General features: G+C 44.0%; 1 protein-coding gene and 1 long non-coding RNA gene across 2 annotated transcripts in view; one reads left to right on the top strand and one right to left on the bottom strand.

Moving 5' to 3' along the window:
* The window catches only part of Col4a3 (collagen type IV alpha 3 chain), a 125535-nt gene that overhangs the window by 31149 nt on the left and 69596 nt on the right, over positions 1–24790 (top strand). Inside the window, exons 2-3 of the mRNA XM_048344623.1 lie at positions 20389–20445; positions 22181–22270. Of these exons, the coding sequence (XP_048200580.1) occupies positions 20389–20445; positions 22181–22270 (147 nt within the window). The remainder of the gene's footprint in view (positions 1–20388; positions 20446–22180; positions 22271–24790) is intronic.
* LOC125350244 lies at positions 6076–24550 on the bottom strand. Its single transcript, XR_007210706.1, has 3 exons — positions 24539–24550; positions 12222–12229; positions 6076–6245 (listed from the first exon to the last, which is right to left on the bottom strand). It is a non-coding gene; the product is annotated as an uncharacterized LOC125350244 (long non-coding RNA).

Below are 24790 nucleotides of genomic sequence, written 5' to 3'. Positions count from 1 at the left end.
GCAAAGATTGAAATGATTCTCAATTAGAATGTATAGTATCAAAATTAGGAGGCAGAAAAGAGCTTCTCGATTAAATATCCTTTAAGGGAACTCCAGCTTCAAAATAGGCACAAATGACACTTTTCTCCATCCTCCAAAAGAGACGCGTCTTAGACTACTAAATGGTTCAAACACATGAAGAAGAAGAAGAAGAAGAAGAAGAAGAAGAAGAAGAAGAAGAAGAAGAAGAAGAAGAAGAAGAAGAGCGTCCTAATTTTTGTTTGTGTTTTTCTAAAGTATCGTGGAATGCTTTTGGAATTGGGCAAGAAGCTGAGCTGTGAGATCTGTTTTTACAGACAGGACAATTGGAAATGGCAGGCTCGAGGAAGTGGGCAGTGCTAGGCTCTCGGACAGTGTGAGAGAGTCCCGAGGGAGGCCCTGCGTGTGGGCTCACTGTGGTGTGCACTGCATTTTCTCCTGGTTGGCATAGACTTCATTCATTGCTTAGCTATCTATGTGGGGCATCTGTGAGCTGTGGCAGGATGGGCGGCGATCTCGCTACTGAACTAACTGCCTGGGCCCGCTAAGGGAACCTAGACATTGACTCTCTGTGGCAAGACTTAACAGTGCCAGGGTTTGTGAACAGCCAGAGGTACTTAGAATTGGGTTCTTCACCTCAAATGCCCACTTGGTAAATTGTCCCAGGCTTGCTTAACTATTCAAACAGAATGTATTATTTATGTGGAATGTAAACCAGTATGGCAATAAATATGCAACTATGTTTCAAAGAAAATTAAATGAATACATCATGATCACTTCAAGTGAAATGAATGACCTGAACATCCATGAGTTCACGTATGAATACATATGTATATTCACACACACATACATTCATATATATGGATCTATGAATATATGTGTTCATGTACAAATGAATACACACACACACACACACACACAATCAAAGCCAGGTGTATATATTCAAGGCACAAAGGCTCACTCATATAATCCCAGCACTTAAGAGGTTGTAGAAAAGGATCACTTAAAACCAGCCTGGGAAAAATAGTAAGAGTCCATCAACAATTTGATTATATGTATATCGGGGATGCATGTACATAGAAGTAACAGTCAAGTAATACAACATGTGTCTATTCATATATACATTGATAAGAGTGTGGTGGCCCACATACCTAAACACTGAATGAAATCTATTGCAACTAAGAGAAAAATGCATACCATTTCATTGCACACACATTCCGGCCATGTGCTTGGATATATGAAAATGAATGAGGGGGGAAAAAAGCCTTCCGTGACCTTCAGGATATCCCATGATAGGGTGGAGACAAAGGTTTCCAAACGAAGAATGAAGTTGTTGCAATGAGATAATTTGCTAGATAAGGGAGGGGGAGAGCCTATAGCAAGAGGGAGAGATTTCTTTTTTAGTTTTTACTTTAATGAAAGATCTTACTATTTTTCTCCTGGATACTTTAGAAGCATGTTTAATTGTGTGTTGGAAGCAATGAGCCATGGGTGTTCCGCTGTGTCTGTGAGATTTGCATTTTAGCAAATCCTCTGGCTGGAAAGGGAAGTAAGCAATGGGGGGTGGAGGGGTGGGAGGCAGAGCCTGGGCTGGCCCTGTGGAGTGGCCACGATCCACGCAGGGGAGCCTGGGGCTTTACCACCCCAACTTTCCAGCCTGGTATGCAGGGGCCAGAGCAGGGACATGACCTTGAGTGTGACACGTCCAAGAATGCTCACCGAACACTCAAAGTCCACACAGTTTGCAACTATGAGACCGAGCTGGAAGGTTCCTTCAGTATTTTCCACTCCCGCTCGGGGGTGATAAATTCAGGACTGGCACAGACAGGCCAGGGGGCGGGAAGGGAAGGCTCGGGGCATGGCCTGGGCTGCTGCTTTCTGCATGGAAGCTCCCAGCTCCACACCCATGGAGATGCTTTGGAGATGGGAGCTAAGGGCCCTTCGAGCAGCAGTAGTGATCTATTTCCTGTCCTGTCCTTCATCACCGGCCTCAGGACTGGGTTGTTTCTGTCTCTGATGGCATCTGGCTTTTTTTCCCTCTCTCTGGAAATGTTTGTTTCTATCACAGCATCATTCTAGAAGGTCTTTGGAAATTCAGGCAGGAGCAGGTGATGCCTGGCTGGGTGTCGTTCTGTTGGGCTCTCCCAGCCTGTGACTGGATCAAGCAGACCCAGCGATTTATGTCTAATCTGAAACATTCCAGAGAGATTGAGTTGAAATGTCCCTCAAGTCTCTGCACATTCTCAGCTTGAGAAATGACCCCGAGTCAGGGCGAACCCCTCACTTCTGAGTCTCTGAGATGTCGCCCCTGGTCCGTGGGAACCACTGAGCTCTCAGTGCTGGAAGCCACTCAGACAAACTCTCACCCCCCGCCCCATCCAGATGTGCTGCATTGAAATGAGCACCTGGCTGGGCAGCTTCTTTTCTTAAACTAGAGGTTCTTCCCATGAGAACACTGCAAACCCGACAGCATTCACAGTCCTTCGTGGATGCTTTCCACCCAAAGTGCTCACTTACCTGCTGTCCCAAAGACAGCAACCCCTAACTCTTGGTGCTCCTGACAGTCCTCTCAGTTCTGGTCTCCACCATTGGCTCCTTTGACATTCAGTGGGGTGTTTCATAGCTCGAAACATAGGTGTAGTGCACTGTTGGTGTTAAGAGTGTTCTCAAAAGTCTATCTTAGAGAATAACAAAGATGCTGTTGAATGTTTCTAGAATACTACAACTTCTAGAAGCTCATGTTCTGACTCCCATGATTCATCTGTGATCCTCAGATCTCAGCCTTATCAGTTTTGTAATATTAATTCACAGGGAAGGTTGTTGCATCGTTGTTCAATTACAACGACAAACCTCCATGATCCCCTGCTTGGTTTTGGCTTGGTGCTGCTTTCCATTGTTTTCTAATACATTACTATGAAAATGTTCAAACGTTCAAAACTTTTTTTTGGCCAGTCCTGGGGCTTGGACTCAGGGTCTGAGCACTGTCCCTGGCTACTTCTTGCTCAAGGCTAGCACTCTGCCACTTGAGCCACAGCGCCACTTCTGGCCATTTTCTGTATATATGGTGCTGGGGAATTGAACCCAGGGCCTCATGTATACAAGGCGAGCACTCTTGCCACTAGGCCATATCCCCAGCCCCAACGTTCAAAACTTTTAAAGAAGGTCAGGATTCGTTGTACATGCCTATAATCCCAGCTATTCAGGAGATAGAGATCAGAAGGATCTTGGTTCAAGGCCAGCCAACTTATTGATACTACCCCCACCTCAATGAACAAGCCAAATGTGGTTGTTCATACTAGTAATCTCAGCTATCACAGAAGTATAAGTAGGAAAATCACTACCTACAGCCAGCCCCAGGCAAAGAACATTAAGATTCTATCTGTAAAACAAACTGGAAAAAAGTACAAAAACCCTGAGGCCAGAGCTAATATGGAAGGCTGTAAGTTTAAAACCTCACTACTGACCAAAAAAATAAAAAGACTTTTTCCTCTTAAATTTAATTTAGGAATTATATTTTTCACATTTAATGTAAAAATAATGAGGGGACTTGGGTATCTTCAAAACTAGTTTTTACTTTAACCAATACCTTTGTTTTAATCACACACACACACACACACACACACACACACACACACACACAAATATTAGATCCAGTGAGATGAAGGGCAATATAAAAGGGTGGAAAAATCTAATCAAACCCAAGTAGAAAAACCAAGAGAGAAAAAGCAGCAATATTTACTTAGCATTCATGCAAAGAGCAAGAGAATATTTTCTGTGAGAAAGAAAAAAAGAATGGGCTTATTCAAAAGCTCAAGAAGAGTTTTCCACTGAGAAGAAAAGAAGAAAAGAAGAACTTTTCCACTGAGGAAACAACAACAAGAGCTTCCTCTGATGGTAACATTTTATAGTAGTTCAATCTGAGTGACATAGCTAAGTGAGATCAAAAAAGAAAACTCCCTTCCCCCTGCCCCCCCCTCAAATTTGGGTTGAAAGGAAAAATTCATGAGATCCCAGATTCCCATTGTATTTTTCCTAGTATTGACTGGGTTTTATTTAAGTCTGGAAACACACAAAGGAGGAGGGAAGTGGGTGTTCATTTCCACTAGACCTTGATTTCAATCCACTGTGGACTGTAGGGGTAAGGTCACGTGTTTAGAGACACATCATTCTTTCAAAAACCTAAGTAACTGAACTTCCTACAGATAGCACCCAGAAACTACCAAATCCCTTTCAACTACAAAGCAGAAGGGAATCTGAATAGAAGGAGAGGTGTGAATGCATCTGTGAGACACAAATATTCTGATTGTTCATGTTTAACCCACTGCAGTTCTGGTTGCATGAAAATGGATCCTCGGACTTCTTTTGGACAAAACCTCTCTCAAGGGCATCTGTCTAGTTGGCCATTACTGGTTTTGACATATTCTTTACACACTGTGGAATAATGTGTTACTAACTAAAGCACTGAATAGAAACAATACTGCTTGAAAGGCAAGTGCTTAACCATTAGTGCAAATAAGGATTTCAAGTGTCAGGTGCTGGGAGCTCACACTTGTAATCCTAGCTACTCAGGAGGCTAAGATCTAAGGATCAAGGTTGGAAGCCAGTTCAGGCAGGAAAGCCCATGAGGCTCTAATCTCCACTTAACCACTAGAAAACCGGAAGTGTTACTGTGGCTCAAAGTGGTAGAGTGCTAACCTTGAGCTGAAGAGCTCAGGGACAGTGTCCAGGCCCTGAGTTCAAGCCCCATGACCAACCAAAAGGGAAAAGAACTTCCAGTGACTTGACAGTCACCAGGCTCTACTTACCATGTTGATTGACAGCACAAAAAAAACCCACTTGGAGAATTCCTGTAACAATTCCTTTCCAGAATTCTTCATACCATTTCATACTCTCAAGTAAAGGCTCATTTGAACTTGGTGTTTCAAATACAGTCACACTGTAAGGCATCACTTGCTTGTGGTGCCCAGTCCACCTGTGTTCACAGGGCTGTGTAACTCACTCCTGTACATTTTCACTGTGGCTCGTCCCACATTCCATTGTCCTTCCTGGCAAATGTTACTGTTTCCTACTTCATGTTTCTCCTGAAGCCCAGACTTCTATCATTACCCGTTATCTCTTTTTGGCACTCATGTTTGCTGCCTGATTCTTCTACTGCTGTTTGTTTGTTGATTGGTTTTTAAGCCAAAGCTACAGGAGAAAAAAAATCGGTTTTTCTCTCTTATCTCCCGGCCCCTCTCTTCCTCCATCTTTGTGAGGCAAGCACTCTACTACTGGACCACATTCCCAGCCCCTCTTCCTCCATCTTTGTACCCCCCCCCCACCTTGAGGTGAGAGGCTTGTTACAGCACCAGCCACCCCCATGGTAGTGCCCCAGGTCTAAAAGGAACCAGGCCAATTGATCACTTTGGAGGCCCAGTACTTATAAAACCATTGGTCAAAATAAAACTTTCCTTTTTTTTTCTTAAAGTTGCTTATCTTGGGCATTTTGTCATAGTAATGGAAAACAGACTGACACAACAGAGTAATGACAGTCACTGACTTCTATACACTAGTGGGCAGTTTTACACTTTATCTGATGAATGAGACTGGCCTCAGCCAGAAGCAGGTGGCTCACCCCTGTAATCCTAGCTGTTTGGGAGGCTGAGATCTGAGGATCACAGTTCAAAGCCAGCCCAGGCAGGAAAGTCTGTGAAACTCTTATCTCCAATAAACTAGCCACACACACACACACACACACACACACACACACACACACACACACACAGCCAGAAGTGCTCAAGTGGTTGATCACTAGCCTTGAGCAAAAACAGCTCAGGGGCAGCTCTGAGGCCCTTAGTTTAAGCCCCAGGACAGCACCCAAAAAGAAGAGAGAGAGAGAGAGAGAGAGAGAGAGAGAGAGAGAGAGGAGGGAGGGAGGGAGGAGGAAGGAAGGAAGGAAGGAAGGAGAAGAGAAAGGGAGGAAGGAAGGAAGGAAATACACTGAGGAATTCCCAAAGGGAAGAGGGCATTCAAAGCCAACTTGGAAAGCTAATGTGTGAACGCAGCCAGCTATTTTTGAAGAACACAAAACATACCTTGGGAAAAAGCATGTGTGACCGTGTATGAGCAGCACAGAGCCAAATCCCACTAATCACTGAGGTCCTGCAAAGTTTACAACAGGATAATCCTGGAGGATTTCTGCAGGGGTCTGCGGTCTAGGCCGTAGCCAACTAGGTCAGGATGCTATGCTTTGAATACCAGGTGCCTGATGTTCCAAATGACCAGCTAGTCCTTCCATTCGGGGTCCCAAGGAGGGGCCCTGCACTCTCACCTGCAGCCTTTGCTGTCAGTCCTCCTGCCTGCTGCCTCGTTGCCCTAGAGGTCTCTTGTGTGGAACCTACCATCGTTGTTACTGAGGAATGTACACAGGTACCTTTATTAGGAAGTGCTGCGCCGTGTCCGCGAACCGTTGTAGTCTTCTCACCTACCAGATGCAGGCGCTCCCATTTCTCTTCGTCTTCACCAACCTGTTGCCTACAAGACTTCAGTTTTGCCAGCCTGCTATTATTAATTTAGGCCAAATGGTGTGTGTGCAGTCATATCTGAGTTTTTCTTTACCATGCCATTTTTCTTACAACCGTGGATGTGTTTTCGTTGCCTGTGGGCTATTCATGTTCCCTCTTCTATAAGATGACTGGGAAAAACCTTTTATCGATTGTCCGCTTCTCCTATTGATTCCTAGGATTTGAATCCATTGATCTATCATTGGTAAATGTCATATTGCCGTTTTCTAATCATCTTATCAACTTCTTTTTTGTCTGAGAATCAAGTTGTTTTATTGCAATGAAGTCACATTTCTCATTTTTTTTCTTTCTAGTTTATCTTGTTTCTTTCTTAAGGTATCCTTCCATATTTCAGGGCCATGAAGACAGCTTTTTAAATTTTCTTTTCAAAATGTAAATGGTCACCCTAAGCCATGGCTCTGGGTCTTCTGGGAGGTGTGAGGAGGGACACGGGCATTGCTTTCTGTATGGCTGGCCGAAGGACCCAGTGCTGCACATTGGACAATCTGCAGGTTCCCAAGGCCTTACTGTGCTGTCCACGAGGTCTCCTCCCTACACACTGTTCCTTCGGTCTAGTTTTTCATCTCTACACCCACACCACAGGGGCTTAATGACCACAGCTTGGCGTTTTAAGTCTTGGTCTAGACTGGCTCACTTTCTCCAGCGTGTTCATTCAGCCACACCGGAGCAATTGTGGGCTCATGGCACTGGCACACCTTTTAGAGTGGTGCTTCCCACTTTCTGTGGATCTTGAGCCTCCTCCACACCTGTTATTCTTGCCTTTACATTCGAAGAACATTCTCAGCCTCCCTTCCTGGGGCCATAGCATAGCATGGAGTGAATGACTCAGGATGTAATGAAAGTACTGGAGAGGACTCAAAGTGAAGACACCCCCTACCGCCACCATTACTGTCTGAGTGCAGACTGTGAGCGTGTTGAAATGAGACCTTTGAGCCCTCTGACTCCACCAGAATGGTCTTGATCATCCAAAAACACACCAGTTTGGGTCCCACTTTTCAATCTGATGTTTCACAGTTTGTAAACACCATAATTGCTTCCTTTTCATCCTGACCCAAGTTGACTGTCTCCCAAAATCAAGCAAGGTCACAGCCCTGTTCTTTGGCTGCTGTGCAAGTTCGAAATCGTAGGATTTCTTAACTGGCTGAAGTATAGGCTGAAGCAGAAGGAAATTTATACTAGATGAAATTAGAAGCGCTTATGGGCATGAGTGTTGCAGAGAAGGAGCTTACCCACTCCAAGGTCATACACTCTGGGAAAAATGAGAAGCAAACAGCAACAACAAAACCAAAAACAGAGAGCTTTGCTCTCTGCCCAATTCCAGTTCTTTCTATTCTATGCTAGGAGGTGGAAAACATTTTCTGGAAAATGAGGTTGACCTTTGGGATTTGTGGGCCAAGAGGTAACTGCCATAAATCCTCCAGCTACAGTACTGCTGAAAAAGCGGGTAGGCTTTGTTAACTAGGGTTATTTTGTTTTTATTTTCTTGGCTTTTGGTTTTTGTTTTTATCAGTTACAGGGGCCTGAGCATTGTCCCAGAGCTTTTTGGCTCAATGCCAGCACTCTACCACTTGAGCCACAGTGCCACTTCCCATTTTCTAGTGGTTAACTGGAGATAAGAGTCTCAAGGACTTGCCTGTCCAGGCTGGCATCAAACTGTGATCCTCAGAGCTCAGCCTCCTGAATAGCTAAGATTTCAGGCATGAGCCACCAGCACCCAGTTTTAACTGTAGAGCCACTCTGAGCTGGAGGGCTGTGTAAAACCAGTCAGGTGGACCAATGGCCCTCACAGATGGTGATTGGCAAACTCTGCACCATGCCTTAGAGGTGTCTTCTTCTTTGCAGATTTTGGTGATCACAAGCATATAAACAGACAATTATAGCTGCAGTAGAAAAAAAATGATCCTGATTGCAAATGAAGAGTGAACTAGGAGGTGAACCTGTGCTTCCAGGAGAGAGGGGGAGCTCATTGGGCTACATGTATTTGAAGCTCAATTCTGAAGATGGAATAAGAAAATGAGGGTCTGCTTCCTTTCACCTCCCACTTATTGAGACGTCTGTGTTGACTCGGGGACCCTGGCAAGCCAGGGAAGTAGGAACAGAAATTGATGTGAGAATCCTGAGTAATCTGGTGAAACACAGTCTCTGTATGTAGTCCTTGTCACAGGCACCCTGGGGAGTCAGGGTGAATGAATAGTGGGTTTATCCCATTCTCCCTTTGCATAGCAACGGTTCTGTTGAGTTATTCCTAGAGTTTCATTGAGCCCAAGTAAAATGCTCCCCTGAACACATTGGATAATCCACTCATACTTCCAGTGCTCCTTTAACAGCTCTATGAATCCTGTCCTTTGTCTCTTTTCTTTTATGTGCCAGTCCTGGGGCTTGAACCCAGGGCCTGAATGCTGTCACTGAGCTTTCATGCTCAAGGCTAGTACTCTACCACAGCTCCACTCCTGGTTATTGCTGGTTAATTAGAGATAGAGAGTCTCACAATTGTTCTTGCCTGGGCTGATTTTTGAAGCATGATCCTCAGATCTCAGCTTCCCAAGTAGCAAGGATTACAGGCATGAGCCACCAGCACTCAGAAAAACCAACTACGTTGCCTGTATTTTGTTTTGGTTGTGTTTTTTTTTAATTTTTATTTTTTAGTTTAGTTCTGAGGATTGAACTCAGGGCCTGACACTTGCTAGGTTATCACTCTATGACCTTATTTCTGATTTAGTTGTGTATCATTTTGCTCCTATTTTAAAGAACATTACAAAGCTATGCTATGACAGTTCAGTATTACGACCTTCTCTGTGTTTTCCTTTATAATACAAATAACTAAGGGGCAGGGGCAGAGTTTGCCTTCTTGTTTCAGTACCTGGGTTTGAGCCTATAGACATACCTGGCATCACCTGGCTGCTGGTCATCCAGCAGCTTCCATTCTTCAAATACCTGCTCACTATCAGTCAGAGCCACTGCCTCTGCAATGTGCCAGGCATTTCAGAGCTTGTGTGCAGAGAACTTGAGGATTGCTACTCAGCCTTTTGAAATATGTCAGCCAGACCTTAGCTCATTTATTCCTTACCCATATTTGGAGGGTGCCTTGTTGCACAGTCTTCAACTCTATAGTCTTGGTGCCTGGTTTAAGGACTTTCTTATCACATCTTTCCTAAGAGCCACTGTGGGGAAGTGCTTATTTACCAACTCCACAAAAGTGAAAAATAGACCTGGACATATTTGTTTTCAGACTGGCTCGTTCTTGAATGTCTGAAACTTGTATTGGATACTTTGGGGGTTCTTTCATTGCCCAAGAATGTAAGGAGGAAAAGAGAAATTAGCACCCACTAGACCTAAAGCATGAATTTTATTTTTCATTTTTGTTGATTAGCCAATAGGGTACCATTCCTCTAGCCACAGCAGCAGCGCTGTCAGTGTCGCCATTTAAAAATGAGTTATATTTTCCTGCTAGTGAAATAATATGCATTCAAAGAAAACTCCAACTAATTTGCCTGCCTATGTTATTGGTTAGAAAATTCAGAATAATGGGGCTGGGGATATAGCCTAGTGGCAAGAGTGCCTGCCTCGGATACACGAGGCCCTAGGTTCGATTCCCCAGCACCACATATACAGAAAACGGCCAGAAGCGGCGCTGTGGCTCAAGTGGCAGAGTGCTAGCCTTGAGCGGGAAGAAGCCAGGGACAGTGCTCAGGCCCTGAGTCCAAGGCCCAGGACTGGCCAAAAAAAAAAAAAAAAAGAAAGAAAATTCAGAATGAGCCAGGCATCTGTAACTAAAGATAGCGACTGAAGTACCAAGCCAATCCAGGCAGACAAATCCCTAAGACTCTTACTTCCAGTTAAGCAGCAAAAAGCTTGAAGTGGAGCTCTAGCTCAAGTAGTAGCCAGGTCCCGAGACTGAGCCCCAGTGCCAACACATGAACTTGGAGAAGTTACCACCCCTCTCTGTCTCGCCTGCTAGTATAAAAGAATTCCAACATTGTGCATATTATGACATTACCCTTGGCAGTAATCATGTTTCCTCTTCCACCTCAGTCTTCTGTTTCCATGGATGACATCATCCTTGACCCTTGACCTTGACCTTGACCTTACCTACCACAGTCTTGCTCTGGGCACCCTGCCTTCTTTACATTTTTATCTCTTGAGGATCCCTAATTGGACAATGCTGCGGTCCCATACCGGAAGTGCTTCAGCCATCCTCTAGTCCCTGTCTCCAAGTTCTCTTCCTCCTTAGTAATCATCTTCCACGGTGAAGGAGGAGTCAGCCATTCTGTGAGTGCTTGGCCCCCTTTCCGGCTTGCTTTCCTCACTGGACAAAACAAACCTGCTGATATCCCAGATGTAAACTCCCTCCTCTCTTCTCCCCTTGTCTCTCTTTCTCTCTCTCCATTTCTCCCTCTCTCCTTCCCTCTCTCCCTCCCTCTTTCTTTCTCCTTCCCCTTCTCTATTCTCTCTCCCTTGCCTTTTCTCCCTCCCTCCTTCTCTCCCTCCCTCCCTCCTTCTCTCCCTCCCTCCCTCCTTCTCTCCCTCCCCTCCCTTGTTCTCGCTCTCCCTCCCTCCCTTCCAGCCTCCAGCTCTACTGTAAGAATCACCCTATCAGGTAATTGGAACTTGTTCATAACTTTTCTGTTAGAAGCTAAGGGGAAAGTGGTTGAGGTCATGTGGCTTTGAGGGTGAGAGTGTCATGTGATCCCACTGAACACAGAGAATGACTTTAGTTAGCCTCTGCTGGCACTGGAGGTCTCCAGCATCCTGTGTGAGCTGGCTCATCTTCAAGGCTCGCTGTCCATCTTCTTTATGGCAACTGCTTCTGTTCTCAGTTCCTACCCACATGCATGCAGCGCTGGTCACACAGGCCCCGCCGGTTCCCAGGCTATGATGCAATTCCAACAGTCAGGCTATGTTCAGAAAGCCTCCTGTCATAATCAAACCAGCCCACGAAGTCATGGGCAGCCAGGGGAACAGCCTCCTCTGGGAAACCAGTCCCATCTGTCCCCCACTCCCAGGAGAAGGATGGGCTTCCTTTCCAAGGCTGAGTGAGGTGGCAGAGAAAAGCATGTAAACAAATAATTGCCTTGCAATTAGATAGATGTTACACAGCAGTTGAGCCCAACACAGAGGAGGGCCTTGAGGATGGAGGGCTGTCGCACTGAGGATCTGCTCCTGAGTGAGCAAAACTCAGCCATGCAGAGAAAGGAGCCGTGGACGTAGCCACTGGCGACTGCAGGCCCCATGGAAAAGCACAGGAATGTGTGAGATGGTGGAGAGAGGAGGTGGGCGGGCACAGCACAGTCTGTCCACTGGGGAAACCAGGAATACTGCTACTGTACAAAGACTGTCCTGTGCTGGGGTGTGGACTGGGTGCTAATGGCAGCCAGTGGTAAACACTAATCAAAGAAGTGGCATCATCCATTAGGGCGGGGAAGGGGGGAGACACTTATTCAGGGTTTACCATTAACCTCAATGGTAATTGCTTTTAATTTTAAAAATATGTTTCCTAGTCCTGGGACTTGAACACAGGTCTTCATGGGCTCCCTTAGCTGTTTTTTGAAGAAGGCTGAGCCCCATACCCAGCTGTTCACTGGTAAATTGGCGATGTGAGTGGCAGGAGCTTCCCTGCTCAGGCTGGCTTCAAATTATGACCCTCAGATCTCAGCATCCTGAGCAGCTAGGGCTAGAGGCTCATTGTAATCCTACTCTAAGCTACAAGGGCCCAGTGTGTAATGTGTATTTTTTAAACCAAACGTGCTGTCTTACTGTTTAGGTACATAGGATGGAGGTGAATATTTACCATTTTAAGAATAAACCTCAGATCCTTCTTAATGCTTAACATGTTAAGTAAGTTGGGCAAAAGCTGTTCGGGGAGCAGCAGAACTTCCTGGCTAATTGTCCCAGCCCTCTCCTCCTCAGAGCTGCTCTACCTGCCTTCCCCTTTCCGGAATGAAGATGATTTACACAATGTCATCTCAGCCAACAGCTAACAGGAGCCCAAGTCAGCCAGCCACAGAGAGTTTTTCCCTCTTGAGGCAGGGCCAGCAGGTTTAGGGGCAGAAATGATCACATGTAGCTTGCTCTGTGCTTGAAACGGTACACAGTCTCTCCCTAAAACGCAGTCCATTCATTTTCACAGGAAAAAATGAGAAGTTCCAAGCTCCATATTGGATCAGACCAGCCCTGGGACTGAGAATGAGACAAATGAAAGCCAAAGTCTCTTGTCATCTTAACATCCTATGATTAATTAATTTATATATTATAAATTTATATTTATTGTATATATGTACTATACAAATTATATGCATAATTTATATATTGTGTATATGAATTTGTAATGAATGTATTGAGGTTTGAACTGAGCTCCTCATGCTGATGAGGCTACGGCTCTACCACTAGTGCTTTCATTATTTTTGTGTTATGTTTTATTGTTTTTATTTCATTAATTCCTACTCTAATGTAGCTAGGGTGACCCATCATGCCCACCTTACTTTTTTTTTTTTTTTGGCCAGTCCTGGGCCTTGGACTCAGGGCCTGAGCACTGTCCCTGGCTTCTTCTCGCTCAAGGCTAGCACTCTGCCACGTGAGCCACAGCGCCGCTTCTGGCCATTTTTTCTGTATATGTGGTGCTGGGGAATCGAACCTAGGGCCTCGTGTATCCGAGGCAGGCACTCTTGCCACTAGGCTATATCCCCAGCCCCCACCCCCTTACTTTTGAGGTAGGCTCTCTCTGACTTTTTGCTAGCCCAGCCCTGGTACTGGCTTCTCCTATCTCTGCCTTCCGAGTAACTAGGATTACAAGTATGTTACACCATCCTCAGTACATCCCTCACTTTATAACCATTGTCTTCCACTATCAGTATTAGCTTTCCCTGTGTCTTCTGAGAATTGTCCATTTCAAGCCTTCTTAATCATATGCCTCAACCATTTTCCTTTTAAAATTTTCCTATGTTTACTCTTAGTGTATTTTTTTACACAGGGAAGTTAAACTCAAGTTAGTAGTTTTCCTAGTGGAAGAAAAATATCCCCAAAGGTGAACTTAGAGTGCTTACCAAGTTGAGAAAACAATTCATAAATGTTAGGACTTTAGATATAAAGCAACAGAAAATCTTTTTGATTTTTTGTCTATTTTTTTAGATAAACTGTTCAATTTTTCTGGATGAGCTATATTATGTCTTTGATTTTTATTTTTAGGAAACAAATGAATGATTCCACATGGACTTTCTTTTTATTGTCAACTTTTAACAAAGTAAAATATTCACTCCAAAAGAAAAGAAAAACAATGATAAAATATTCTTAATGGCTGAAAACAAAATCAAATCCTTCTCCAGACTGTTCCTGCCCAAATTCCTCAGAGACAACAAATCCCAGCTCCTTGAAGATGCTTCTTATTTATTTTATTTTATTTTATTTATTTACCTTTCTATTCCCCCAAAATATAGGCTCCATAACCCGCAAGCTTGCTGCTGTAATGTTATCAGTTAAACTGAAGTTTGGTGGATGAGAATCCAGGTGATTCGCTTCTCTTCTTTGTCTCCAATCTTCCCCACAGATAGAGCATAATTTTCAGTTCAAATCCAAGTCTGTGGTTTTGGAAATTCTGTTCCCTTTTGGATCCCTGCTTGTCAGCTTTCTTGGGCATTTTGCAGTTTTCTATTGCTGTGGCACTCCTCAACCTATTTGTCCTTTGGCTTTTCTTGGTGTTCTCCTGAGGACCCCACCCTCTGGCTGTAACCCAGTCCAGCTGTGTGTACTCTGAGTTAGACTGTCAGATCCCTGGAGACAGACCTAATTCTTGACCCTGTTCCCTCGTGGGTGGATCACACGGCCCGGCGTGGCCCCGGAAGACAAAACCCAGAAGGCTGGATCTTTGGGATTTGTGACCGATTTTAACAGTGCCAGCTCACACCCAGAGTGCCACTTGGCTGAGGGCAAAGTCTCACGTGAACTTTTATTAAAATGGAGTTTCAGCTGAGCAATGATAGCACATTCCTGCAATCCTAGCTACTCAGAAGGGTGACCTGTGAAAATTGTGTTTTGAAGCCAGTGCAGTACTACCAAAGAGAAGAGGAGGAGCGAAAAAGGAAAGAAAAAATGAGGAGAAGGAGGAGGAAGAGGGGAGGAGGAAGAGGAGGAAGGCTACAGCATAATGACTGAGAAGAGAGCTGTGTGTCAAATGTTCTGGGTTGAGAGCCTAGGCTTACCTCCTCTAGCCTCTTGATATCACCAAATAGAAAAAGTTGCAAATAAAATAAGAGAGCTCTGGGAATGGAGTTATGCATAGTCAGTGCTCAGAAACACTGCTATCCTCCACTCCTGATGAATAAAACGCTCAGTTCCTCTCCCTACAGTTTGGATAAGGGGTCTTATAGACTTTGCTTAGCACTAGTGAATGGTTGAAAGTCTCTTGGTTCTTTCCCATTGAAAGTCTTTTAAATGGGAAAACGGAAAAAAAAAACCACGAAGCTGGGGTTAATGATTGTAGGTATACATACTGCTCCTGGCTTACAGGAGTCAAGCCAAACTCTCTGACCACATTGTTTACTCCCAGATGTCCACAAGAACACTCCTTACCCCCCACCCTCCTTGTCAGGGCCAGTCATCTCGTACTTGCTGCCATCCAGAAAATTAAGGAAAAAAAAAAAAAGGTGGCTGGGTTAGATGTCTAGACTAGTGCTGTCTCTCTGAACAGGAGTTGAAAGATGGGACTTGACTTGCAGTGAGATATTTGTGACACTCGAGTGTGGGACTGAGCTATAGGGCTGGACAGGAGAGGCTGGCAGCAAGCAGCTCCCCGGTGGCTCCTTCTTGACTGGAGGGCAAACTGCCAAAGCTCATGGTCACTGCTCAAGGCAGACACCAGACACGGTAGAGCCAGCCATGCTCTCCACAGCTGGGGGTGGGGGGGAGACAGTAGGGGCTGTCTGCCATGGTGTGGCCCATACTTGGTCAGCTCTTCTTTTCACACACAAAAACATTCCCTTTGGGCGATTGGCTGGGCTGAGAGACAGGCAGGGTCAGTAATCACAGTGCAAAATCAACAGACTTGCTCAGTAGGGTGTGAACCAGCTGTGAAGGTGCCAACTTGCCCTCCCACTGGAGTGGGGCTCCTGGGGAGGGAGGAGGTGGCGGAGGTGGGGGGGGGGAGTTGAGGAGAACCCAGGAGATGGCCCGTGTCTCATGAGCATGTGCATAAGTAGGACAGACTTGTTCTGAGCAGAATAAGGAAAAACCCAATTTACGTGGACATTGTTCTCTGGACTACTAAATGAAAAATTGAATTGTATGCACACACGTATCTATCGATAAGTAGATATGTATTATGTACCATACATATATATACACATATATGTATATTTATTTCATGGTCACTGTAATGAACCATAAGTATGTACTTAACTAGATCTTTTATTTCATTAATTTTAACAGTTCAAAAAATAACATCTCACCACCTGCCAGAACCAGGGAGATTTAAGAAATTATGAACTAGTTTCTCCTAGTAAGCTAGTGCAAGCAGTAAATTTTCATCTCCTGAGTTGATGAGGGGCAATGCCAGTTAATAAATTAGTGACCAACCTCGGTGAGTGTCCATGGACTTGTTCTCTTCCAAGCCTTCTCAACCTGAGCTAAACAATGGTAATGGAATTGAGAACACCCTATTTCACCTGCGTGAAAACTAGGGCGCCAGGCTTACTTAAAGCAATGCATGTAATGTGGCAGCACAGAGATTCAGCATGGCTGCTTTTGATGCTGGTGCTATTCTCCTCTAGACCACCTTGCCCTGTGAAGATGATATCCGGGTGATGGTGATGAGTGACTGCTGGGTACCACAGGCACAGAACAGACTTGATCAGTGCCTTGGCAGTGCTGGCCACATGTCTGCGTGTTTCCTTTGTGTGTATGTGTGAATATTTGGCCGATCAACTAGTATTCCTTGTGCACTCGATTCAGGGTATAATTAATTCTCATAGCGCTGGGGGTATTATTAATTCTAATGCTAAGCAAATGCTCTAGCATTGACCTACAACCCACCAGTCCTGCCCAGGCCTTGAATTTTATTTCATCCATACTTCTAACCTTGCTTTTGCAACTGAAATTTTATGCATTCCTATTTAATCACATTTGGTAAGTACCATTTCATTAGGTTGATTGGCTACAATCATAAGTGCTCCTGGCGGAGTATGAGAGCATTTGCTTAACATTAGAATTAATAGTATTAAATCCAAATTAACTCACAAGGAGTGTAGCAGACATAATTGTCTATCTCTTACCCCAGCTCTGAAGGTCAGGGTCAGTTCTTTGGCCCAGCCAGGCTTCAAGAAGGAATGTCTAGGGAAACAGGGCTAGTTGAGACTTACCCAGGAAGGACCAGACAGTCACACATAGTTCTTTGGCAAAAGATCTTGTAGCAAACAAGGAAAGGGGAACTCGCAATGCCTGAGCCCTTACTGCATGCACACACAGTAATCTCCAACAACCTTTATCAACGTCTGCGCCTCCTCATACAACTTTGCAGGATGGATCTTCATATGGACACACACACACACCCCTTACAAACAGGCAACTTGGAAGAATTGAGTCACTTGCCCAAAGCACCCCTGGAAGTCAGTCCTTCCTAGGTCAGCGCGCATGCACGGCAAGCCTCCTGAGCACTGAAACCCTTTCAGAGTCTCTACAATGCATTTTTTTCTTCATTCCGTGCGAGGTCTTGAGACTCAAATGCAACTGTCAGAAGCATGATTCCCTTGACACGAACTAGTAAAAATTCAAAGGTGCTAAAACATCTTAACATGGACCACTTCTTGGTTTCAAGGGGGGAGAGAAATTATAGTAGTTAATTATGACAGCTGAATGTTTATCCCATTAACAGTCAATATAAGGAATTCAAGAGGTACTTTATTGTTGGAAACGGAAAAATCATGAACACGTTGCTTTAAAAAAAATACCTGTCAAGTTGTGCTTTCCGTCAGAATAGTCTTCATCCATACTGGTTTTTAAGTGATTTCACATTTGAGTAGAAATTAATACGTCTTGTCCCATTAAAGCAATCATGATGTTTCCAAAGCAGCTTGAATAAAAGAATAACTGGACCCAAATCAGCATGAATGAAAATATAACTCTGTATCTTTCTGTGACATCACCTATTTAAATAACTGAAGCATCTGCAGTGTTTAAACTTTCATTTAAGGGAAAATGGCCTAGTGACGATAATTCATTACTTTAAGTCTTGCGCTCCAAAGTCACCAGGATGCCTTTTCTCCTGGGCTGCTGCAGGCTCCGCTCTCCACACCACTGGGCCCCAGCTCCTTTCTAGATCAGCAGCTGAACAGCTGCCAGAGAGCTGCCCTGGCTGGAATTCTGAGTTGATTCAATCAGGTGGAGGATCTGCCCTTCAGCAAAATTGTCGCATACTCTGAAGTCCTCGTCAGCCCGATTGTGCAGCCGCACGGGCAGGCCACGCCTTGCCAGTTTAGCTGAGAATGAAAACTGGGGTGACTTTGGGGGTAGTTCTGCTAAGCCAGGCACACAGACAGCTGGGGGGCTGGAGGTGGCGCCTCGCTGCCAGAGCAGGCCGTGTACACACATGATGGATGAGAGTCAATGTGAACAGAATCAACAGCAGGTCCTGTCGCTATCCATGACTCTCTGGCTGGCTGCTGGCTGCACCAGAGCTCGCCCTATCTGCCCATAACAGAGACGTCATGATTCTCTTCCACACACCAGCACAGGCCTGTCCCACAAATGGGTTTTATGATGACCAAGAGTTTGTCGTTCTCACTCTCAGTTCTGCTAGAAGCACCTGCAATCATCACAAAACTATCCGGTGAAATAGTATGTGATTATATATGAATGCATAAAATCTTCGTTCAAAAACAAGGTTGGAAGGATGGATAGAAATACAGTTCAAGGGCTGCACAGGGCCTCTGGGCACAGATCGTGGTAGCACATTTATTTAGCATGATCAAGTCCCAGGGTTTGAACTGCAGGAGACTGGGGCCAAGGAAGAGGGTTTGAGAGAAATGACTATTACACAAGTAGATGTGACCAACATATCATTTTGAAAGTTAGCTAGCAACAGAGTCAGGTGTCTAGATAAATTGTATTCTGCTTGTTTTGAGGAAATCCAAACTGGAGATTGTCAAGGATGTATTCAGTGTGTGATTTAGGAAGGACATGGAATTCTTCCATACCACAAGTGCAGTCCCAAAGAAAGGACTTAGATTCCATCCTACAAGACTGAAGATTTCATGTGCATTCCATGTATGTAAATTAAAATAAAATGTCTACTGTCGGGGCATCTCTTGCTTGTTTTTGATTCTTCATTTAGCCACCTTGCACAAGTATACAACCAGCTGTGACTAAACAAACAAGTAGGAATTCAATCTTTATGTGTAAACAGATCATATGGACCTCAAACTTCATTATACTGTTCCTAAAAGTTCATGACCCAAACTGAGGGACCTTAATGGATAATGTCATTTTGATAGAAGGAAGCCCCCTTCCTGCAGGGCTGAGAGCTTGGGGGCGGGGCGAGGGGAGGGCAATGAACTACTGTTCCACCTCTGATGCCCTCTGCGTCCTTGATGGGAGCTACGTGGTAGGATCAGACCCCATGAACGACTACAGGTTGAAAGCGCTGATGTCAAAGCAAAGCTTTGTTAAACCTGGAACTGCCTTTCATTGCCTTTGACCATTGAGGACCTTACATAAAGCGGGACATCTTACTTAAGGCTGGGAATCTGAAAGCACCATGTGTTTGTTGATTTCTTGGTTTGGGAGATCGGACTATAATTGGATAAGAGCATACTCTTGTTTTGGGGGGGATACATATAAAAGGCTTAGGAAGGGCAAGGGTCGGGCTGTGTTAATCTATCACTGAATGACACTGTGTGTGTGCGCATGCGCGCACACACACACACACGTGCAGAGAGAGGGTGAAGGGGAGAAAGAACAAGTCAACAGCTTGTGGATCAAACTACCAAACTAGCCAGCAGATCTCCTTGAAGGATCCTGCCTCTACTATCACTAACAGTATTTTTAGCATAGAAAATTAATTTCCAGTTACTATTAACTTATAGAAAAGATAGAAACATGATTGATAAAGACAGAGTCAGAACACTTTTTTTCTCTTTATTCTTCTGCTGGAACATATTTCCACTCCCCCCACCCCCGCCGCCCAAATTGTACTTCATTAGAGTTGATGTATATGTAAATACTGAGGGCTGAGGGTTCTAATCTAATCAGATGTCCCTGGCTCATTGCTGAATTCTTATTGGTTTTGTAAGCATATTTCAATATGACTGTTAATGAATTTGTTTTCTTTAAAGACAAATAATAGGTAGATCGTTTCTCAGGTTTGAACATTAATGCAGGAAAAGAAAGGCTTAGAACGACTTGTAGAAAATACAGCGTAAATATACAGCATGTATACCTAAGGTGCATATAACATGCATACAGTACTGTATACAAACACATATATAAGAATATTACATTGACTCTAAAATTTGCCAAGACCATGTTTTACCTCAAACAGTGGTACATACAAGACTTTGTATGGTTTAACTCCTTGTTGTTGGGGGGGGGGGGTGGGAGGGGAAGGAATAGCTTACTTTGTCTTTTCTACACGTAACTAAATAACTTAAAATTGACATAAAACTAAATACAGTCAAAATGGCATATACTCATCTGCCATTCATTTTTATACCCAAGTTCCATGGGCATGTTGCCACCGTGTCCTGTGGCTCCTAATGAAGAATAGTGTCTTAGCAACCGAGAAATGTGTTCAATGTTAAACATTTTCTCTTTCCTTTTTCCCTAGGGCTGTGTCTGCAAAGACAAAGGCCAGTGCTTCTGTGATGGGACCAAAGGAGAGAAGGTAAAACAATAACAAAAACAAACCATCAAGCAACCACAACAATACTGCTTCTCCTCACTCTCTCACCAAATAATCCACACTCTGCCTCCAGCAGCAGCAGGAAGATAGTCAGTGTGCTGTTTAATCCCCTCCATCTAATGTTAAAGTAATTATATCTAAACATTAACCCCTTTACCTGCTAGGAAGCTTTGGATACCTTGTGTAAACAGTGGCAGTTACATTATAACTCTGTAGGTCTATAGAGAATCAGTGGCAAGTGGGGAGGGGGGAGAAAGTTTATAGGAAGATCTCAGAGTATATACACTGTTTACAATGTGGCTAAACATACAAGTAAAAATGAAAACAATTGGATTCACTCATTTTGACATAACATAAACACAAAAAGCAACAAGTCCTGCAGACAGGTTCAAGATCGCCCCCTGATGGAAAATTCCCAAAATTTAGCAGGGAGATGCTAGCAGCTCCATTGCAGACTTCAAGAAAAAAAGGAATGCCATGAAATCTCATTAATTCGCTCCATTAACTTGCAATTTGTGATCATTAAGACAGGAGCAGGACTAAAGTTGTCTCTTTGTTTACAAAACTATTTTCTTGGAGACACTAATTAATTGTGTCACAGTACTGAAGGCTGACCATTAAAAATATTTTTAAGAAAACATGTTAAGCTCATTAGATGAAACAGCTTATACAAAAGTTACATGCTGGGTAGACTTTCATATTTTTTAAATGTTTTATAATTCACATGCACTTTGATTTAAGCTTTTTTCCCCCTGACGCTTTGAGGGTTGCGTATTCAGATTCATGTTGGAAAACCTCTCTGTGATTCACCATGCACCCAAGGGTTTATTGAGTCCCAACTCCCTGAAAGAAGCTGCTTAGGGTGTATGAAATTACTGAGTAGTGCTAAGTGTCTAACAATTCCTTTACTCTTCTTCTTATTGGGTATATACACACATCAACACAAATAATAAAGTATCTGATTCTGTTTTGTTTTTTGGTTGTTTTTTGTTGTTGTTGTTCTTATTTGCCAATTGAGTAACAAAATTAATTCAATCAGCCAGCAGCTTTGCTCTAAGGACCAATCCCCAGATTCATATCCACACAAAGGCTATTTATTGCTAGAAAACTGTGTAAAGTATTGAACCTAAAGCACTTCGATTCACATTTGCTAGGGGCTTCCTCACAATGCCACTTTCTTTCCTTTAAAAATTATTTTTATCTCACATGGTGGGTACACTGTCCTTGATATCTCTGAATCTCCTACAGAGATAATAGATAATAAGAGATTGAATTACTAATTCCTCTGTACTCGTGAAAGTTTCTAAAACTTGCAGTCTGCAAGGTGTTCTTGTAAAGCTACAGAATGAATGACACAGTCTGAGAACACATTCTTATGCTTTATCTTCCCCCTCTCTATCGCTCAACAAACACACTCCATTCATCTTGATTCTCTCACTGGATTTCCCCTCCGTTGACCTCTTCTCCCTTCACCTCTGCCCTGCACAAGGCTACCATTGGGGATAAGAGCCCGGGCAGCACTCTGAAGCCCGTGAACAGATGCTCCAGCTGGTAGCTTTCCCTCGACTGTGCTAATTCTTACTTCTTTAACCACGGAAGCAATAGCTTGCATCAATATCATCATGAAATCCTAAGAGAAGGCAATGGTTATGAGGGTGTTTGCTGTTAGATACCTGCTGTTGAGGGTGATTGCTTGGCTTTTGTTTTGTTTTAACAGGGAGAGAAAGGCTTTCCTGGACGCCCTGGTTTTCCTGGACAGAAAGGATTCCCAGGCCCTGAAGGTTTGCCAGGACCCCAGGGACCCAAGGTATGCCATCCAATAAACTCAGAAAATTCCTCCTTCTTCCCTAATTTTTTAAAACGCTTATCCAGTAGGCTACTGAGAACCTGGAGTGAATTCCATTATGATGGGTGCACAATCAACTTCGGGTCTCCAATCATGGATGAGCCCTCAGAACCAGTTTTATTCCAAGTCTTCAATTGGACCCTCCTCAACTTCCTCCTCCCTGACTTAAAATTTCTCCACCTGGCTCTAAACAACCTTCTTCCTCCGACATAAACATAAACATAAGCTGTGTTCACCTTCCACTCAAGATGTCACCACCCAACTGTGCCCCAATACCAGCTGGGATCTTACTCCCCATGCCCCCTCTCTAGCCCTACCCTCCAACTTCCCTTTTGTTGATTGCCTTTCTCTACCAGTCCTGCAAGTGTTTCACCACAGAACATAGACCGTCCTCTAGATTTGTTAGGTCTTTGCCCAAAAGATTACTATCTTCTTCCTGCCTTTTCTTTCTTGTCAAGCTTCTTGGCGAAATGCTACCTACTCTTTAACCACCCATCTTTTCCCTTCTGCCTCTCTCAGAAAGTAACCCTGAAAAAATTCTCACCAATGACCTTCAACAGACACTGCCAACGGCTACTTTGTGTCTGTATCTGACTTGCACTTCCATGCTCTGTTCCAAATTGGGTGGCTCTCTCCTTTCTCCTTGAAACAATATACCTTTGTTTATGGAGGCCTGCTGTCCCTGATTCATTCCCTGTCTCCCTTTCCATTCCTTCTTTCCTTCCAGGTCCCCCCACCAGCCTTTTTCTTTTTCTTTCTCTTTTTCTTTTGCCTGATTCGGTAGGCATTTGATTCCTGAAGTTCTTACCAGAGCTTGCTATCCTCACTGTCCACCCCCACGTTCTTATCCCAAAGTCTGTGATACACAAAGGGCTTTGTTTCAACAAATACCCTGGAGGATTTACTAAATAACTGCATAACCAGTAGATTTGCTGATGGTTCTTTCCTGTGGGGGACATTAGCTAGGCTTAAAACCCCACTCTCACGCACACACATTCATTCTCCTGACTGCTGGACTAACGTAGTTCCCTAGCTGTGAATTCATTCGTGGGTTAGGAAAAAGAGTTAAGAGTTGATGTGCACTGACTTTATCAATACAATTGCATATTGTATTAGACTATGTATTAGAACAGTGTATAGCCTATTTAAATGATAATCAAAGCCAACATACTGTTTATTTATTATTCCATGTCAGGCATAGGGGCATCTATTTCCCTTTATACTTCATTTGTTGCTCACACTGACCTTGTAAGTCCTGGCCAACATTGTTCAGCATGTAGTTTCCATCTGTAGTTCTGTGTTATGGATGAGGCAGCTGACCGAGTACCCAGGCAATTTGTCTGAGGTAAATTAGCTAACAAGTGGCAGAATGAGACTTGGAGCTCGGTTTTAGATGGAGGCAGAAGGGATGGTTTCACAGCCAAACCAGCTCAAGGGGTATCTTTCAATTCGGTTATGATTGTAGATTAAAGTAGAATTAGGCTGAGAACTCAGTCCCACAGGACTACTACAAACACCATACGCACATACACACATACACACACACACACACACACACACACACACACGGGAGGCCAATCATAATTAGTGAGTCCTCAACGTTATCCACACTTCTTTCCAACTTGAGTAGAAATCAGAGTCTCCCAGGACCCCATCCCCTGGTTTTGATAATTAGCTACAACAGCCCATAGAACTCAAGAGAACATGGATGGTTGTTACAAAGGATGTGCTAAAGGATGTGTGAACAGCCAGATAAAGAGGTATTTAGCATGAGGCCTGGCAGAGTCCCAGGATAGACTGTGTCCCCAGGGAGGTGATCTGGGCCACCCTGCTGGCACATACATGCATGTCCACCCACCCAGAAGCTCTCTGAAATCTCCTCACTTGACAGATCCTTCAGGAGGCTTCATCGTATGGACAAAATCTATTATTAACTCAGTTGACCGCACCTCTTCCCTCACTGAGGGATGGGGCTACAGGAGTTCTAAGCATCTAGTCGTATAGCCTAGGTCTTTCTGGGGATCAGTCCCCAACCAGGAACCCACTGACAGTCCCTCTCTAGAACAAATGATGTATCTCTTATCCAGGAAACCCCAGGAAATTAGGAGATCTGTGACAGGAACTGGAATCAAAGACCAAATATAAGAACAAAAGGTGATCTCTGTGCCTCCATCCTTCAGGAAGAAAGGAAGGATTTAGTAGGAGCTCTGAACCAAGAACAGAAGACACACCACATGCCTGTTTCTTACACATCTCTGAGATTAGACTCCAACTCTGGAAACTACAAAAATTGAATTCACATCTATAGTTTACAGAAAAATGCCAAAGGAAGCTGCTTTCCAGTAATTCTACCAAATTAGCATTTATCTTATGCATGTGTACATTCTCTTCATTTCTCTTTTTGACACTAATTTTGACTGACTCAGGATACTGAGCCCGGTCTGAACATTCCATCAGCTTCCTCTAGAGCTTGGATTTCCC

This window comes from Perognathus longimembris, chromosome 4 (assembly GCF_023159225.1).
Source record: "Perognathus longimembris pacificus isolate PPM17 chromosome 4, ASM2315922v1, whole genome shotgun sequence".
Classification (NCBI taxonomy): Eukaryota; Metazoa; Chordata; class Mammalia; order Rodentia; family Heteromyidae; genus Perognathus; species Perognathus longimembris.
Note: the sequence above shows the minus strand (reverse complement) of the source record. Positions and strands in the feature narration are given on the sequence as shown.